The sequence below is a fragment of the Geotrypetes seraphini genome, chromosome 7 (genome assembly GCF_902459505.1).
Source record: "Geotrypetes seraphini chromosome 7, aGeoSer1.1, whole genome shotgun sequence".
NCBI classification, from domain to species: domain Eukaryota; kingdom Metazoa; phylum Chordata; class Amphibia; order Gymnophiona; family Dermophiidae; genus Geotrypetes; species Geotrypetes seraphini.
In genome coordinates this window covers 11,530,442-11,549,936 of record NC_047090.1, presented here as the reverse complement: position 1 = coordinate 11,549,936, position 19,495 = coordinate 11,530,442, and the positions used below count along the sequence as shown (strand labels likewise).

At 42.3% G+C, this 19,495-nt stretch overlaps 1 protein-coding gene across 2 annotated transcripts in view; it reads left to right on the top strand.

Moving 5' to 3' along the window:
* TSPAN9 (tetraspanin 9) overlaps window positions 1-14,658 on the top strand; it is a 111,323-nt gene extending 96,665 nt beyond the window's left edge. For both annotated transcript variants that reach the window (XM_033952344.1, XM_033952343.1), the window contains 6 exons: window positions 966-1,157; window positions 4,587-4,661; window positions 6,908-7,009; window positions 8,381-8,512; window positions 10,631-10,714; window positions 11,902-14,658. In XM_033952344.1, the coding sequence (XP_033808235.1) occupies window positions 966-1,157; window positions 4,587-4,661; window positions 6,908-7,009; window positions 8,381-8,512; window positions 10,631-10,714; window positions 11,902-11,973 (657 nt within the window). In that variant the 3' untranslated portion in view covers window positions 11,974-14,658. The remainder of the gene's footprint in view (window positions 1-965; window positions 1,158-4,586; window positions 4,662-6,907; window positions 7,010-8,380; window positions 8,513-10,630; window positions 10,715-11,901) is intronic.
* The last annotated feature ends 4,837 nt before the right edge of the window (window positions 14,659-19,495 follow it).

The window sequence follows — 19,495 nt, the reverse complement described above, 5'->3', positions numbered from 1 at the left end:
ATCGCGCCCAGCGGTCCGCTCCCGCGGCGGCCCGTCAGGTCCATGACCTGTAATGTGGATCCTGTCCATTTCTGTAACCTACCTCTTCTTTTATCTGTAATCCTCAAAGCCACTAGCAATAGCCCTGGCATAAGCAAAGACGCATGCCTTCAGTACTCTCCACCCGTGTGAATACCCCATCATAGGTACTTGCTATGTCACTTGTGCATCTTTCAGATTAGCACTTAGGTGCTCTGCTGACACATCCACAGGTAAGTGAACGCCTCACCTGTGAACGTGCCAGTCTTCTCTGCGTTTACACATGCAGGAGGCATGTAAATGTGGGATCGGTGCTTATGCACGTATGTTATAAAATGCACATTTGCAGCAATTACTGTTAGCTTTACTGCAGCAATTACTGTTAGCCTTTATAAAGGCACAGAGGTGTGTATGTTGCCATTTTAAAAAGGCACAACAAACTTCTCTGCTGGAGAACACATTATAAAATGACAGTGTTTTACAAGTGATTCATGAAATCCATGAAACAAAATATGTTCTCTATAGCAGTCAAAGCGGAAGGAGGAAGAAATCTTCACAAGACCTACCAGGATGTTGAGGGTGAGGATGAAGTACCAAAAAGCAAAGAAGAGCTGTCCTGAGTTTCCAAAACTGAGTTTCCCTACACATGACGTCGAGGGTGTTTAACAAACGCCTTGCGCTTTTCAACTGTTATGGATTTTTGGTGGAATTATAACTTGAATTCGCTACAACATTGTGGTGAAACTCTTGCTTCATGTTTCTTCTTGTTGGAATTAAAGAATCTTTTTGGAAACTCCAGATTGTTCTTCTATGCCTTCTGGTACTTCATCCATATTCTTCTCCTTTCTCTAGAGCAGTTTCATGGCTTGTGCTTCCGGTTGCTACTCTAATGCTGTTTCCCCCTAGGATGAGGATCTTACGTCACTTTTGATTTTTTTATCTTTCAGCTTTGTGGCTGTGGAGTCCTCGGCATTGGGATTTGGCTCTCAGTATCTCAAGGAAATTTTGCCACGTTTTCTCCAAGTTTCCCATCTCTATCAGCTGCCAACCTTGTCATCGCTGTTGGTACCATAACCATGGTGACTGGATTCTTGGGGTGTCTGGGAGCCATCAAAGAAAACAAGTGCCTCTTGCTTAGTGTAAGTAATTCCGTCTCATATCACTCTTTCATAACGCCTTTTTTTTTTTTTTAGCACTGTTGCCTGTGATTGAGAAGGGGGGAGGGGTGAAGAAGGGGTAATTTATAAAATATTATCTTTATCTTTATTGGAAGCTTCTATACCTCTATGAGTTTAACCCTGTCCACATTACTCTTTCCTCAGATCTGAAATAAATTTGTGGATGAGGGCCTGTGCGATATAAGAACTGTCTGGAGAGCCATATTTTATAAAAGGCCCATAAGCTCCATTGTGAAATAGACTTAAATAGGAATCTTTTTCCTCCTTTGACCAAGGTGCTCCCTAGCTGCTGTGTTTTGGGATATTTGTGGGAAGAATTGGGATAAGTGTCTCCAGGTGGGGTTATAGAGCTCAAAGTGTTCTACTGCCATAGAAACAGAGAAAAATGAAGGCTGATAAAGACCATATGGCCTCTCTATTCTGCGTATCCATGTCATCTACTATCTCCTCCTCTACCTTAGAGATCCAACCTACTTGTCCCAAGTTTTCTTGAATTCAGATACACTTTTTCATCTCCACCACCTCCACCGAGAGGCCGTTCCAAGCATTCATCACCTTTTCCTTGAAAAACTATTTTCTGAGGTTACTTCCAAGTCTGTCCCTTTTCACTTTCATCCTATGCCCCCTCATTCCAGAGTTTCCTTCCAATTGAATGAGACTCAACTCATATGCATTTACATCACAGAGGTATTTAAACATCTCTATCATATCTCCCCTCTCCTGCCTGTCCTCTAAAGCATAGATGTCAAAGTTGGTCCTCGAGGGCTGCAATCCAGTTGGGTTTTCAGGATTTCCCCAATGAATATGCATGAAATCTATTAGCATACAATGAAAGCAGTGCATGCAAATAGATCTCATGCGTATTCATTGGGGAAATCCTGAAAACCCAACTGGATTGCGGCCCTCATGGACCAACTTTGACACCCCTGCTCTAAAGTATACATATTGAGATCTGTCCCCATATGCCTTATGACGAAGACCATGCACCGTTTTAGTAGCCTTCCTCTGGACCGACTCCATCCTCTTTATTTCTCCAAAATTGTACACAATATTCTAAATGAGGTCTCTCACCAGAGTCTTGTACAGGGGCATCAATACCTCTTTTCTGGTGATTGCCCTTAGAAATAGATGATGGTTGAAGTTGAAACTCTTTCTCTGTTCCTATTAGATTTCTTGTCAGCATTTGATAGAATCACTTTGTACAATTATTCAAATGTCTCTGTAAGGAATTGCTTTCAACATTTCATTCCACACCATAGTCAGTACATGTGTGATGATAAGAACTTGTCTGATTCTCTGCCAGTGACATGTGCTGTTCTGAAGGCCTCAATCACTTCCTCTTTTCATATTCAATTAATTTTTATTTTCTTGTGCATAATGATTTAGTCCTTTCAAATCAAAAGCTTCATATACATGGATGACGTACAATCGTATCTCCATTTAGGCTCTATCGTCAAGCTGGTTTGCAAACACTCACACTGTCTAAAGCCAGGAAACTGGCAGCAATTAATGTGAATTCTGAATAATGAAAAAAAACCCAAACATTAGCGTCCCTTCCTTTACATGATCAGGTTCAGAACTCGAGAAATATTTTAGATCAGAAGATATCCACAATCACTCGTGCTTTGTCCAGTTGTCATCCAGGACATTTTTAGATAAGAATTAGTTGATAAAAATAGCCCAGGCTCTTGTCTTAATGACTGAATTATGTCATAGTCTGTTAGCAAGGTTATTTAAGAAATATTTGCGCTGAATACAATTCCCTGTAGTACAAAACTGAGGGAAAATGACAATATAATTGTATCATAATGATATATTCAGCTCACAGAGTGATAAAGTCCCTCCAGTACATTTGGTATAAAAATGTTTGTACTTATTCAGAAACAGCAAAAGAGTGGAGATAGCCACGGGCAGGGTGAAGAAACTCAAAGGTATTCACAACCCTTAAGTCTCTCCTATAATCACTGGATCCATTCTGAATGGTACTGCAGTGAAAGACTTTCTGTTCCAAGACCAAAAGAAAGCCGTGTGTCTGTCCAGTTGTCTTAGGCAAAATAACTTTCCAAAATTTTTATAGAATGGGGGGGAAGAACTGGGAAAACAACAAGCCAAGGTCCAGAGAGAGATGGATTGAACAAAACTTCTTGAGAAACAACGCCTCCCTCCATGCAATAAATGTCCAAGTCAGTGTATTGTAGGAGAGGCAGTTGCAACAGTGACATCTAATGGTTAGATAAAGTATCACACCTGGTTTACCAGGCACTGGCTTTTATTAGTGTTGGAGGTTTTTACTGCAGGCCAGCGAGGTAAATGCTTCAAAGCTCATAGAATTCCTATAACCGTCGAAGCATTTACCTCACCGGCCCACAGTAGAAATCTTTACCATAGCTTTGTAAAAGGAGCCCAGAATTTGGTTTAAAAAAACACCCATAGGGGCTCAAAACACTGTCTGACTTATGCAGACACACCAGAATTTGCTGCATCCAGGACAGGTAGAATTACACCCTGCAAACCCCCACCCCCACCGCCGCCTTTTTGGATTAAATTTTAGTTATAGACAGTGTGGGCTATTATGCATTGAGTCTATAGTAATACTGATATCACAAAATTCAATATCACAAGAATATAGTCAAAATGCACTGAGCACTGAAGTTAAAAATATAAGTATGGAAAAGGTGTCATGGCTGTCATATTACTCCACTTGAATACAGAGCAAAAGCAGTGAATGAAAAGAAAACAAGTTATATGCTATAACCACTGTACAAGGTGGGTGTCACTAACATAGAAACATGAGGGCAGATAAAGGCCAAATGGCCCATCCACTAACCTCCTGCTCTCCCTATAGGCTAAAGCTGCATTGTAACATCATAGAGCATTATTGTTATAAGCTAAGGCTCTTAACACTTGCTCCCAACCAGGATTAACCAATAGGCCCAGTAGGCATGAGCCTAGGGCCCAAAATAGTCAGGGGGGGGCCCGATGAAGGAGGGCATCAACATTGTTTTTTCCAAACGGTGATGGGTCCCTCCAGCATTGATCAGCAATGCGCCCCCCCCAAATCGACGAAAAGTAAGACAAGCAAGCAACGTGGGTAAGAAAGGCAACGGGAACTGTAATTTTGCAAGCGGTGCTGCTTGCCCAAAGCTTCCCTCTGACGCAGCTTCCTGTTTCCGCCTGGGTGCATGGTGGGGTGGGGTGGGGCAGGGGGCCCAGTGTACTTGTGTGCCTAGGGGCCCTTGACGAATTAATCCTGCCCTGCTCCCAGCTCTTTGTACGCTGTCCTATCCAGGTAGACGTGACCAATAAGCTATGACTGTAAGGAATACTTGTTCTTTGCTCTCTGTACAGTTTTCCGAAGTACACAAGCTAAAGACATTTCTTCTTTTGTAGTTTTTCATCGTCTTGCTGCTAATTCTTTTGGCCGAATTGATTTTGTTCATCTTGTTCTTTGTTTACATGGATAAGGTAAGAGAGGGAATCCCTGTCATTTTCATATCTTTGTAATTGAAAATGTTTATATATATTTTTTAAGAAGAAAGAGCGTTCTTAGACTTTCATTTCAATACTTAAGTTAGTGATGTGTCAGTGATCCCTGTGATATAGCTGTCCGTGGTACTGGCATATTATACAGCATATATACCACAGTAGACTCTCAGTTAACCGTCACCCATGGGGACTGATAGATGCCAGAGAAATGTAGTTTCTGGTTGCTTGAGAGTTACTATTAAAAATAGGCCTAGCTGCTACTATACCCCATACTGTGCCATACCATAAGCTGTTCCACACAAACTACCGGACATGTGGTAGGCAAAGCATGGGCATACTCAGGTGTGGTGTGCCAAGTTTACACTTACATTTCTGCCAGAAATTGATTTTCTTTTAAAATGTTACAGTATTTTTTAAGACTTTTTTTTTTTTTTTGCTAGTTGTTTGAGAATTCTGGTTGCTTGAGGTACAGTTAACAGAGTCTACTGTACACACACATATATAATTTTTATTACGTGTGAAGCAGAAAGAGCCCTACCAAAGCATCGTCCTCTTCTTAATTGTCTGAAGAGAATTAAAGACTAAACAGAGGCTTTTCTCAACTGCTATCTGTTCTCTAAACTGATGCTCTGAAACGCCACTAGGGACATTCCATGAAGTTCCATGGTAATACATTTCTCTCTTTTTTAAAAAATTATTTATAACATTAGCCAACATACATCACCAACTAATATCGGACTAGATTCAGTGAATGGTGCCCAAGCTAGGCACAAAAAAAAACCCAAAAAAGCTCTGAGCGTTATTCTATAAATGGTGTCCACATTGGGCGCTTTGTATGGAATAACGCCTAGTACCAGGATCTGTGCCCAGTTTGGTGCGCGATGATTGAACCTGGCCTAAATTAGGAGCAGATCCCCCCAAATTCTCTAATACTACACACACCTTTAGTGAACACACTTGACCTGGCAATGCCCCCTTTTCACTTGCACGCTAAAAAGTTTGTGGGCACTTCTTTCTAGGAAGAGGCACACGTAAACTCATACGGTTGCTAGTTAGGGTCTATAGGCTCCTTGATTAAATTGGGCGCACTATTTTGAGCACCATTTTTAGAATTTGGGGGATCATGACAACAAAAAAAGAGTCACAGGAGATGCCTGAACCAACTTCCAGTTATACAAAAGTCCAAAAGCAAATCCTTAAATATGTAAAATAGATGTGGTCCCGACTAGGATCCAAATTTCTTCCTCAGGGGACAATAAAGGACTAAAAAATATAATAAAATATAATGAATTAACACAACATTAAAAATAATCTAAAACTGTTAACATAACAATGCAAATGCATAAATAGGATGGGAACATGATGGATTCAATGTGAAATGCAAATACGTAAATATAAACATTACAAGATCAATATATGAGCTTGCAGATATGACATAAAAAAATATTAAAAATGAATTGCAAATATAATCTAAAACTTATAATATAGAAATGCAAAAGGAAAAACACGGTAATAGTTGTAAAAAGAATGAAAGAATCTTTTTTCACTCAAAGAATAATTAAGCTCTGGAACTCATTGCCAGAGGATATGGTAACAGTAGTCAGGTTATCTGGGTTTAAAAAAAGGTTGGACAAGTTGCTGGAGGAAAAGTCCATAGTCTGCTATTGAGACAAGTAAGAGGGAAGCTGCTGAGTGCCCTGGGATCGGCAGCATGCAGTGTTGCTACTATTTGGGAGACTGGGCTCGATGGACCACCAGTCTGATCCAGGATGGCTATTCTTATGTTTTAGGTTCATCTCAGAAGTCTGAACCCCACACATGCCACTGAATTTGGTATATTACATTGCAGGTACTGTAGCAGCTGCGTAAGCCTTTCAGTGCTATAAAGTGAGAGGTTACTGCGGTATATAAGCGAATTTGTTATGTTATAAATAGTAGAAGTAGTGCTCCAAATGAGTGGTGACTAATATCACCTACAGGGAATAAAAAGGACATGCTTGTGTGTTCCCGTCTCCCCTTTCCCCTCCCCTTCCTACTGCCATAGGGCTAGACCCCTCTCATAGCAGAGGAAATCTCTAAATTTAAACAGAAGAAATCAAAAGGAGAGTTCTGACGCCCTTTTCTTCTGTCTTTACTATAAATAGTATGTGCTGCTTAGGTGAAATTGGCGAGAACTGTGCAAAGTCATGGATAAAGGTGTTCCTTCTCTTTGTTCCCTACCACAGGTGAATGAAAGTGCCAAACGGGATTTGAAAGAAGGACTTCTTCTGTACAACTCAGAGGACAACGTAGGGCTGAAAAATGCCTGGAACATTATTCAAGCTGAGGTAGAGCTCCCCCTCCTTGGTATCTATAGTGACAGACAGCAAAGGCAGGAAAGTAGAACATCATTCTGCTACTTCCTTGGTACTCAGAGCTGTGGGGTGCATCCTCTCCCCTTCTCTTAATGTAGAATTTCAGCATGCTGCAAACTATGTAAGTACGTTTTCCGTATTGGACCAAACACTCCTAGAAAGGGTAGAGAAGGGATTGAAATGTCTTCCACACAAGGATAAACATCTTGAAAGAACAGCTGAAGACAGATATGATGGGGATATATAAGTCCATGAAAGGAGTGGTGGAAGTGAAGCAAGAGGGTGTTCTTTGGAGTCATCTCAAGAAGAGAGAAGAGAAGCAGAATGTACGGGAAAGAGAGGACAGTGGAGGCATATAACGTCTGGGGAGATGAACATGGGACATAAGATTAGACTGAGTTTAATTCTGGGATTATAGAATGAGAAACTGTGTCTCCCATCAAAGCATGTGATATGCTAAATGAAGAGTAGAAACAGGATAGGATGGAATCTCAGAATTCAAATGAAAAGATGGATTAATGAGTAAGATATGTTAAAGTGTCAAAAGCAGCGTGTAGAGAGTCTTGTATTTAGGACTTAGTTATGAAAAAGTCACTAGAAGGTTTGATAAGAGCTGCCTTCATGAGACACAGAGGATGGAAACTGGATTAAAGCAAATAAAGAGGAGGGGGATGTGACATGAGGTGACCAATATCTACTTTGATGGCATTTAGCAGTGAAGGTTGGCTGAGGACTGGTGGTGGTGATCACAACATGGTTGAATGGAGTAGGAAGAGTTGCAATGGACGGTAACAATGAGAATATGACGGAGGAAAGGAAGAACAAGTCTCCATCTAGTGGGAAGAAGTACCAAGTTGGGACCAGAAGAGAAGAGCCATTTCCTTCTGTACGACTTTACAAACGAAAGACAATATGAGAGGAGGAAGTGCAGGAATTGGAGAACACGCGAAAATGAAGTCAATTCTACACATTCCCAACAGATGTTCAGATTGGGCAAACACTTTGTTTTTTGACCCAGTTTGGCAGTTGGTCTAAAGCAGGGGTAGGCAATTCTGGTCCTTGAGAGCCACAAGCAGGTCAGGTTTTCAGGATATCCACAATGACTATGTACCAGATGGATTTGCCTGCACTGCTTTCTTGAGATGCAAATCTATTTCCTGCATATTTATTGTGGATATCCTGAAAACCTGACCAGCCTGTGGCTCTCGAGGACCGGAAATGCCTACCCCTGGTCTAAAGGAACTCACAGATGTTGAACCTCATTATTTGGGCAACCTTTCTATTACTTTTCATACATGTATCCATCTCTTCTGAATCTTTAATGGTTTCTACTCCTTTCTTTAGATGCAGTGCTGTGGCGTTACGGACTATACAGACTGGTATCCTGTGCTTGGGGAAAACACTGTTCCAGATCGATGTTGTATGGAGAACTCGCAGGACTGTGGACACAATTCTACGAGCTTAGTCTGGAAAACGGTAGAACAATTTCAGGGTTATTCTGTAAAGGGTGCCTAGATTTTGGCGCCTGCGTATTGATTTATTTGTCTCACAAGCCCTTTGCAGTTGCAGGTCAAGTCATATTCTATTCAAGTACATCAGGTATTTCCTTCATGTAGCAGCGCCAACGCACAACCGCTAACACCAGCCACAGAACTGGTGGAACTGCTCAGATCTAGAGTGCCAAGAAGCAAGCGTCAATTACAATATCGTATCATTTATAGCTGCAACTGAGCACTCTGCCCAGACTCTGCTCACGTGTATCCCCAAGGGCAAACTGTGCAAGATGAAATTTAGGCTCCAAATGATAGAATAGCGTGTAGCTGGAATGCTGCCTTTGACATGCTATCGGTACATATATGCTCATTTGCCAACCTCCTATCCATCCCCTCTTCCCTTGAACAACCACAAGATCTGACCCAGAAAATGTAACTTGATTCTAATTGTAACCTCGAGAGGGGGTCAGGTGTGAGGTTCTTTTTGACTATCAAAATTTTTCCTTCAAGTTTGGAGCCCTTATGTATACTCTTTATCTCCCAGAGCACGTAGCTGGATTCTTAATACTCTGAAACTCTGAGATCTTAATGGATGTGTTGGCTTTGGGGACCCTGGGATGGGAAGGTAGCTTTTGCTGGTCATCTGTTCCTCCCCCTCCCCACCTGTGGGGTGGTTTTTTTCTTCTCTTTCTTGTTCTGTTTGTTTTCTGCCATGGGGTGTTCAGCAAGGAAGGGGGGAAGGGGGGGGGGTTCTTGAGATACTGAACTCTAGGGCCCATTAGAGTCCAGGGCCCTGGTATAGATGTGATCATAGTATTGTTATGCAGTTGTGAACCAGTAGCATTCTTTATTTTGTAAAACTGATGATGATCGTTTATCATTTGGTTTGTTAAAATACTCTTGTTTAATTCTCTATTGTTCTGTTGACCAATTTCTGTATTGTATGCTTTCAACCTTCATCAATAAAATAGTTTAAATCTAATTCTAATTGTAAACCACATAGATTCCTTGTAGAGAGCTGCGTATATAAGACACTGTATTGTATGCCAGTATTATTTAAAATGAGGCGTGAAAGTGTGCATATACGCTGTGCATGTAATGCGTATTAGGTAAAATAAGACATGAATCATGCAACTGCTCTCTGCATTTATTGCGAGTGTGTGTATAAACTCTGCATTTAAATACGCCTAAGCATGCCTACATTGTAGGTGCCACTTGGCACGACTGTCAACCACTAGGCGCCATTTATGGAATCCAGCCTAGTTACGCCTAAGTGGACTTAGGCACCACTCTATTAGGCCAGCTTTTCTTTTCCATCATTTGGAAGCGCCTATGTCGGGCACCTAATGATGCTTAATGCAATCACGCCTAATCTCCACACATAACCACGTCTAGTTTTTAACATAGGTGTCAGGTGTGAGATGGCACCTCCACTTAGGTGTCGCTAGGCATCTTAAGAGTTTGGCACCGAACTCTTAAATTGCTTAATTTTTTTTTCATTGGCTAATAACCACACCGATTAAGCCAATTAAAAAGTAAAAGTTGGGCACAGAATTTGAGGGTTAATGCTTATTTTATATTAAAAACTTGGAAATGGCAACTGTACCCCAGTTCTACCTACGTGTGGACAATGCCGTACAGGGGCTACGTGAGGAAACTGAACAGGGTGGTGGCAAAGCAGGAGGGGCAGGGGACACCAGTGAGCGACTCGCACAGAGTGAAACTATAACTCAGTGTGGTGAATCGATAAAGACACTCATCTACCACGCTCTCGAAAAGAAACATAAGAACATAAGAAGTTGCCTCTGCTGAGGCAGACCAGAGGTCCATCTCGCCCAGCGGTCCGCTCCCGCGGCGGCCCATCAGGCTCATTTCCTGAGCAGTGGTCCCAGACTATCCCTATGATCTACCTCTACTCCTATCTGTACCCCTCAATTCCTTTATCCTGCTTTCAAATAGGCTTTAAATGTAGAAACTGCTTTGTAAAATTATCCCTTAATACATGCAACATTCAAATGCTGTAACAATGTCCAGATTTTCAATCCTTTTAACCATAGAAGCATTCTGAATTCCTCAAAACTGAAATGTTTTCTTTTTTCAGGGTTGCTACGAGAGAGTTAAGATGTGGTTTGATGAGAATAAGCATGTGCTCGGTACAGTGGGGATGTCCGTCCTTATAATGCAGGTAATGTTCTGCCTCAGCATCCCTGCTGTCAAAATTTGAATTAAGTTATGGGCTCAGAGAGCTCCAGTCTCTGAATAGCCAGGAATGAGGTGCGTTGATAGAAACAAGTGTGGGATCTCAGTATTTGGAGGGAATTGGGAGGTGTAGGTGAAGAGTGAGGTGCACATGGGAATCAGTAGATGCTTTTTGGGTCATTGGTGAATCTGTAGGTTATATATTTTAATTTTCCTTACGATGAAAACACAACACCAAACGTATGTATTTTTGTCATACTGTCCCTTACGAAAAAGTTGGGTGGAGGGGTTAGCTGGTAGGTTCCTTCTGCTGCTTTGTATGTCCAGAACCAGGACTGAGATCTGGCATCGTCAGTCTTCATTTGCACATACAAGAGGGTGCTGAAAAGTTTTCAGCCCAATTTCCTCAATTCTGAGCATTGTTTTGCCAATTTAGCTGAGAAGAGTATTATCTTATTTCATGAAGTGCCAATTCTGTGTTTTGACATTGTTTCAGATCATTGATTGAGCCATATTCTTGGTTGGACTGATAACTTTTCAGCACCCCCCCCCCATACATAACTGGAGATTTCACCCGTCTCATATCCCTCCTCCAGGGTGTCTGGTCTGGTTATTGAAATGATAGTTCTGGGGCTGGGACCCATTTAGCCAAACTCAGAACTTGTTACTTAATCATGAGCCCTAAATCTGGCAACACTCTGTCATTCTGAAGTCTAGGAATACAAACTGAATGGATACAGAAGAAGAATTTTTACAGCTCACAAGCAGTCTTGAAGCCTGGAGGAAGGAGAAGTGGAAACATGATATAAGATGCCTTCAGCCCCGGGGCTCTCAACACAGCTTTACGGTGATGCAAAGTGGCAGATATCCGAGTTGGAAAGTGAATAAAGGCCATGTAGATAGATGTGTGATTGTCCAACAGGGAGGTCAAAGAAGCTTTGGATAGGTACTTGGAAGACAAAGGGATTGAGGGGTACAGATAAGAGTAGAGGTAGATTATAGGGATGGGATTAGAGGTAAGTTGCAAAATTAATCAGGGACCACTGTTCAGGCACTAGGCCTGATGGGCCGCCGCGGGAGCGGACCGCTAAGCAAGATGGACCTCTGGTCTGACTCAGCGGGGGCAACTTCTTATGTTCTGTTGTTCTCATTATTTCTTTTTTTGCCTTCCAGATACTGGCCATGGCGTTCTCTATGACTCTCTTCCAGCAAATTCATAGGACTGGGAAAAAATACGATGCTTAACTCTTCCATTTCATTAACATTCATCTTACCGTCAAAAAAAGGAACAAAACTTCCAGCACAAGCCTTTTGCACAATAATCCGTTTCTTCTTTCCATAACCGAGGCTATCGCTTCTTAATGAACTTCTTCCATCCATGGAGGAAGATATTGATCCATGATTTAGTTCTTCCTCCTATGGACAAGGCCGCTGCACCCGAATTAGCATCTTCGTTCCACAGCAGACTCCGGGCCACACCTCATTTCTTCTTGGTATTGAGTTTGCAGTTTATTTGCCAAAGAACAATGAAGAAAACGAGACCGATTTTCTACTTCCGTTTTTGAGAATACTTTTTCCTAACTCCTGTGTGTAAAGATGCTGTATTACTGTACTTAATGCTCCATTTTAGAAGCAGGTCTCGGGTGAGTTCTGGTATCTTTTTTGTACTGTGCCTGAGGCTGGCAACACAAAGAGCAGAACCGTTTCTGTGGGGCTCTACCAGAAGCATTTTATACTGTATAAACTATTTCCTTATTAAGTTCTTAGTTTAGAATGCATATTGCAATTTTCAACTTTTATTTCCTATGATCCTATTTTAATCAATCTACCACTATGTCATCTTTTGAGATTACTGAAGGAATTATTTTTAATATAGTGCAGTTAAAAGAAAACTCGTTACACTATAAGAGTGTTCCATGTTTGTGTTCTGTACAGTGGTATTAGGAAAACTACGTGCCCTGGGCTCCTCATTTTGAAACTGCCCTGGAGGAAGTGATGGCGATGAGGATGCACGGAGAGTCTCTAAGAGAGAGGAGCAGTTGAGATAGCTGGGCAGACTGGTACGTGTGCTATGCTTTCCAGAATTCAGCTCCTGTCCTCATCCCCATCACTTCCACGGAGAGACTCTTTTCTATATCCACCACCTTTTGTAAACTATATGTCTTTAAACTACTCCTTACCCTGTGACCTCCTGTTTCAGAGCTTCTGAAGGTCTGGGCTCTAGAACTGTACACCAGAGCGTTCTACAGAGAACCGAGAACCTCCCTATTTCTGCTGGCCGTTCCTCTTCATCTGCACCCAAACCCAAACATCCTTCTGGCTTTCGCCATTGCCTTTTTAACTTGTTTGTCCGCCTTTAATATGATCAGGTCTGATCATCCCAAGCTCCCACTTTTGTTTAGTGTACAGAACCTCACTCTCTATAATGTATCCCCCTCCCCCCCAGAGTTTTTACAGTCAAAATGCATGAGTTTGCCATTTTTAGCATTAAATATTAACTGTAAAAACACCAGGCCATTCCTCAAACCTCACTAAATCTTTCAGCCACACTAGCCAGGGAGTGTGTGGCACAGTGGTTAAAGCACCCTGGGGTTGTGGGTTCAAACCCACACTACTTCTTGTGACCCTGGGCAAGTCACTTAATCCTCCCATTGTCCCAGGTACATTAGATAGACAGGGAAAAGTACCTGAATAAAATTGAATAAATAAATACTTTGTGGCAGATTTTCTGTCTGCAAAAAGGCGAACCTTTCTGATGGCCCTTCCACGAGATCCTTAGACACTGTCACCCTGGAGTCTCTCTCCTGAGTTGTGCTTGTTGGTCCCTCATTTGAATTTATGCATCCCGGGTGCATCACTCTGCACTTCTTCACACTGAATTTCAACTGCCGGTTATTAGACCATTTTTCTGATGACTGGCAGTCGAAATTTGACGCGGGGAGGTGCAGACTGATGTCCAGGCGGGATGTACCAGATTGGAGGCAGAACATTGATGGGCATGGCTCAGGAGAGAGACTGTGGAGTGATATAGTGACAGCTGAAGATCCTCAATGTGACAAGGCGGTGGCTGTAGCCAGAAGGATGCTAAACCGAACAGAAAGACACACAACCAGCAGAAAAAGAAAAGAGGTGTCCATGCCCTTCTAGAAGTTATGGGTGAGGCCCCGTTTGGAGTATTGCGTTCAGTTTTGGAAGCCATATCTCTCTAAGGACATAAAATGATTTGAAGCACTCCAAAGAAGAGCGACAAAAATGATATGGGGGTACATGCAAACATCTTTTTCAGAGAAGCGGAAGTGGTAGACTTAGAGGACATGAATTGAGGTTGCAAGGGAGTCAAACTAGGAGTGATAGTCAGGAAGAATTTTTTTCATGAAAAGTGTGGTAGATGTCTGGAATGCCCTCCCGCGGGGGTGGAGGTGAGAACAGCAGCAGAATTCAAGAATGCATGTGAAAAACGGATTCCTAGATAGAAAGAGAATGGAATCAAAACAAAGGTTAGCGTTGCTTAGATGGAAAGTCCAATAATTGAGAAGAAATGCCAGTGCCGGGCAAACTTCTGCAGTCTGTGCCCCGATTATGGCTAGACACAACTGGATGAGGTGGAGTGGACAGACTTCTATGGCTCGTGCCCTGAAAAATGTCAAGATCTGGAACAGTTTTGTTGTATTTTATCTTATGCTCTGAGTTTATATTCTTGGGCAGTTCTGGTCTTTATCTGCCGTCACATTTGCTCGATTAGATATTCCAAGCACCAGACTAAAATCTAAATGGAGACATCCAGATTTGGGGGGGGGCTGATGGACCCTCATTCCATGTTTGCTATCAAGAAGGAATAACAATGTGTGGAATTATTCCAGCTTTTGTAAGTGAAAAGATCCAAATTTCAAAGGAGAATTTTTATAAAAAGACCCTAATGGAAAGGGTGAATAGTGTGTCTATTTTATGACTATTTGATAAAGTTAATATAAATGTTATGAAAAAAATATTAAGAAAAACAGTAAAGGCAACCTTAGATGCTCAGTTTTTAAAAAAATCTATTTAGACTCTAAACATATGTGTTTTGGCCTGGCAGCTGAATGCGCCAAACTGAAAGCAGCTGCCAATCTCAAGTTCCAAGAGGGCATGCTCTTTTCTTTTAAGTTTTCTATTATCAAGGACATTGTTTGAGAAGGTAATAATCAGTTGACAACCTCCAATTTCATAGAAACATAGAAACATAAAAATAGACGGCAGATAAAGGCCACGGCCCATCTAGTCTGCCCACCCTAATGTCCTTCATATTAATATCATTCAGATTCCTGAAGCAGGCTGTAGGGTCAAAACACATACGGGTCAAGTCTAAATAGATATAATAAAGAAATTGAACACCTAAGATCGCCTTCACTGTTTTTCTTGCAGTTCTACCTTGAAAAGTTTGAAAATATTCACAACTGTACACCAGCGTGAAGTCAGGTATTAATATAGGCGCATGCTCTGTACATGTATGTATGTTATAAAGTAGCTCCGCCCCCCCCCAAGAGCCCTCCTTACCAGGTTGCCTATGAGTCCAAGCGTTATTTGTAGCGTAGCCATATGATCACGTGATTTAGAAAAAGCCTTTTTCCACATGTAGAACTTCACGCACAGAGAGATGTTTCTGGAATGACCTCCTAAGTGTGATATTTTTGGAAACAATACTTAGACCCTGTTCTGGAGGTCTTGGAAATTAAACAATAATTGGGAAGTAAGGCCAGTGCCCTAATTCAGAATTCACATTGACCACTAAATAAGTCGAGTCAAAAGAATGGACAAAACACACCCCGAACCCCTCAGTCAGCTTCTTTTCTGTGCTAAGATCTCACTGTCTGTTTGACAGTCAACATTAAAGAGCCCGAGTACAATACAATGTGGGCTTAGCGCATTTTAACAAGGCCTGTGCCCGTGTGTAAGCCTAGATTTACGCTGGCTTTTACAAAACTGCGGTAGAAGTTTCTACTGTGGGCTGGCGAAGTAATTGCTCCGACGCTCATAAAATACCTCTGTGCATTGGAGCATTTACCTCGCCAGTCTGCAACTTTGTAAAAGGAACCTCTTAATCCAGCACTTTTTAGGGCCTTTTCTTTTATCATTTCTTTGCAAGTCGAGTGTTACCCTGTTTCCCCGATGATAAGGCAGGGCCATCAAATAAGACAGCCCCCCCTTTTTAGAAAAAAATGTAAAATAAGGCACCCCCCCCGCAAATAAGCCACCCACCGATACCTGCGCTTACCCGAATCGGGTGGTACGGTGGGTGACTCCGTGTGGTCCCTCCGTCTACCGTATTTGCCTCCATGGCTGCGTGCCGCGCCTGGTCATGAAGTGAAGAGGAGGAAGTGACAGGACTGCAGTGCGCGCACGTGACTCCGCGCAAGGAAACACAGGCAGCTTCCCTCATCCCTCCCTAACGGAGACTGCAGGAGTTTGTTCACGGCCAGAACATCCAAAAGTGAGACACGCAGACAGGTTTCTTTTGCTGTGAGCAATACCACTTACTGTATATAAAGCCTGTTTAAAATGCATACGGTATATAAACAATGGTTTCACATGGTCAAGTCCCCTCTGATGCTGCACCACAGAATAATCTCTTTACTGTGTTTCCCTGATGGAGAACATTGGGGACATTAAATGGTACAATATATGGTACGATGGATAAAGCTGGCCATACACGGTACGATTTTTCGGCCGACCGATTCTTCAGCCGTCAAATAAGACAGCCCCCCCTTTTTAGAAAAAAATGTAAATAAGGCATCCCCCCGAAAATAAGCCCTAGAGCATATTTTGGCCTTCCAAAAAAAATAAGACAGTGTCTTACCATCGGGGAAACAGGTTAATGTTCACATTAGCATACAAAATGTGCAAAATATTAAAATGAGATCAGTTAATTGCTCCTTCATTAACCTTGGAATTATCCAGTTAGTACTAGCCTGATAAAGCAGGAATGATCCATGACACCCCCCCCTCAAAACTATATTTTAAAAGTTAACACACTTACGTAGCAAGTGACAAAAAAGGCAAAATGCATCAATGTGTTTTCCAATAGGCGGTTTTCCCGGGCAAATGCCACCTTGAGGGCATTTCTGGAGCTGAGCTACAATTCCCACTGAATTTTAAAGCTGGAGAATGGACACAATTTTTTCAAGCAATCATTTAAGTTCTAAAGGAGCTTTGAGACTACACAGGTGTCCTCTACAGATTAACCCAGTCAGCATGGGCCTCTGGTACAGGAAATGGATGCCAAAGTTCAGATCACCACTTTTTAAAGGTTTTCGTTTGTAACGACCCAAAGAATGAGGTTGAGATAGATTGCCCAGTGGCATTCTGAGGCTCACCCACACTGTTACCTGTAGTACAGAGTGGCAGTTTGCGTGTGTGAAGCTCGTACTGCTGCCGCCTGTGCAGTGTATGGTCCATGGTATGGTAGCATGTGTGTTCGCGTGTATGAAGCTCGTACTGCTGCCGCCTGTGCAGTGTTTGGTCCATGGTATGGTAGCATGTGTGTTCGCGTGTGTGAAGCTCGTACTGCTGCTGCCTGTGCAGTGTTTGGTCCACGGTATGGTAGCATGTGTGTTCGTGTGTGTGAAGCTCGTACTGCTGCCGCCTGTGCACTGTATGGTCCATGGTATGGTAGCATGTGTGTTCGCGTGTGTGAAGCTCGTACTGCTGCCGCCTGTGCACTGTATGGTCCATGGTATGGTAGCATGTGTGTTCGTATGTGTGAAGCTCGTACTGCTGCCGCCTGTGCACTGTATGGTCCATGGTATGGTAGCATGTGTGTTCGCGTGTGTGAAGCTCGTACTGCTGCCGCCTGTGCAGTGTTTGGTCCATGGTATGGTAGCATATGTGTTCGCGTGTGTGAAGCTTGTACTGCTGCCGCCTGTGCAGTGTTTGGTCCATGGTAGGGTGGCATGCGAGTGTGTAGACAGAAAGCAGGGAATGGGTATAAATGGTCAATATTCTCAATGGAGGAGGGTAAATAGTGGGGTTCCACAGGAGTCTGTTTGCAACTCCTCTGGTTAGTTTGGGGATGTAAACTGGTATGTTACAGGTTGCGTGTCACTAAGAGGAAACATGGATTTCCCTGCAGGAAATGCAAAAAAGGCTTTCTGGGTTTGGGGAAAGGAAGGACTGGGCGGGGTGAAATATCTTGACCTATGTTAGTATTTCCCATGCTCAGAGAGTCCTCTCTTCTCACTCAGTTGGGTCAAGTAGCTCATGATATTCAATCGTCCCTATAAAAAGCTATTGCGGAGGAAATGATAGAATGTATGGAACAGGCCTTTTTGTTATCAAGTGAGAATATAGTCCCAGGATAAGAACAGACTAACCTCCATTGACACTTAAGTGGGCCCAGGAATGGACTTTATTGCAGAGAGATGACTACATTAACCCTGAGCCCAAGAGCAAAGAACAAAATGACAAACTGTATCCTGAGCACCTTGTATATCTCCTTGCAGGGCTTTTGCGTAGGATTCGGATGGTTATGTCGGTTGTCAACCTTTTTGGAGAGGAATATCCCTGAATATTTTTTTGAATTTTGGGCATACGACTGCCACTTCTCCCACAGCTGTTGATGTTCACTGATTACTTTGTAATTACCAGCTATTAATCATAATGCAATGACTCGGGTTCCTTCGTGCAGTGACAGTGATGGAACAATATACAGTAAGGCTGTCTGTGGTACTTCTCGGTGCTGGATACATTTTCAAAAAAATATGGAATCCAGTGTGACTTGGTAGTAAGTTAGTCCAATCAAAAGGCTTCACCTTGCATTTAATTATGTGGGGGTTTTTTTTTATCTAATAATTTCTATCTTTTGGCACTTCTCTCACTCTTCTGAGCTGAAGTGATGAAGATACCTCTCCAGAGCAAAGAATCACATTATGGTTTTGCTTCAAAACCATAAGAGGTTCAGCCCCAATCTACCTGTCTCACCATTTTGAAGTTCCAGGCCCCACTTGCACACGTAACGCCTACCTGTTCGCTTTTCCATCCTTGAAGGGTTGTATCGACAAGAGATTCCTTGATAGATCATTATCATTCCAAGCAGGCAAATGGGACAAATGTTTAACCAACTTTATTTCAAACGCACCTTCCTATCAAACTTTCAGGAAGTCAATCAAAACCTCTCTCTTTGATCAATTTCTCTGACGCCATTCTTGCCTTGATGTATCTTTAAAATGCTTCCAGATAAATTTGACTAATCTTAACATGCTAATGTAATTTGAAAGTCTTTTTTGTAACATCGCTGTCTGTATACAATCTCTTCCTCTGTAAACCGCTCTGAACTGGTTGTGGTATTGCGGTATATAAAAATTAAGTTGTTGTTATTATTCTCTCAGAAACAGTTTTTCTCACTTTTCAGAGTTTCACATGGGAAGCACTGGGATGTCGTTTTTTATACACACACTTCTGACAATCTGTCTTTTCAACCACTGAGGAAGCCAACATCCCGGGGCCTACACTTAAGCTCACATATAAAATCTTTAGAGTTACATCTTTTGCGCATACTTTATAAAATGCACTCACAATTCTCTTCCCTTCCCCCTCAGAACTATACGGCATAGGAAAAATTTATCCCACATGGGCATCCCATTTGCTCTTAAATTCTTGCACGCTGTTTGCCTCGATCACCTGCACTGGGAGCTCGTTCCAAGAAACAACCACTCTCTCGGTGAAGAAATATTTCCTGGTGTCGCCATGAAATTTCCTGCCCCTGAGTTTGAGCGGATGCCCTCTTGTGGCTGAG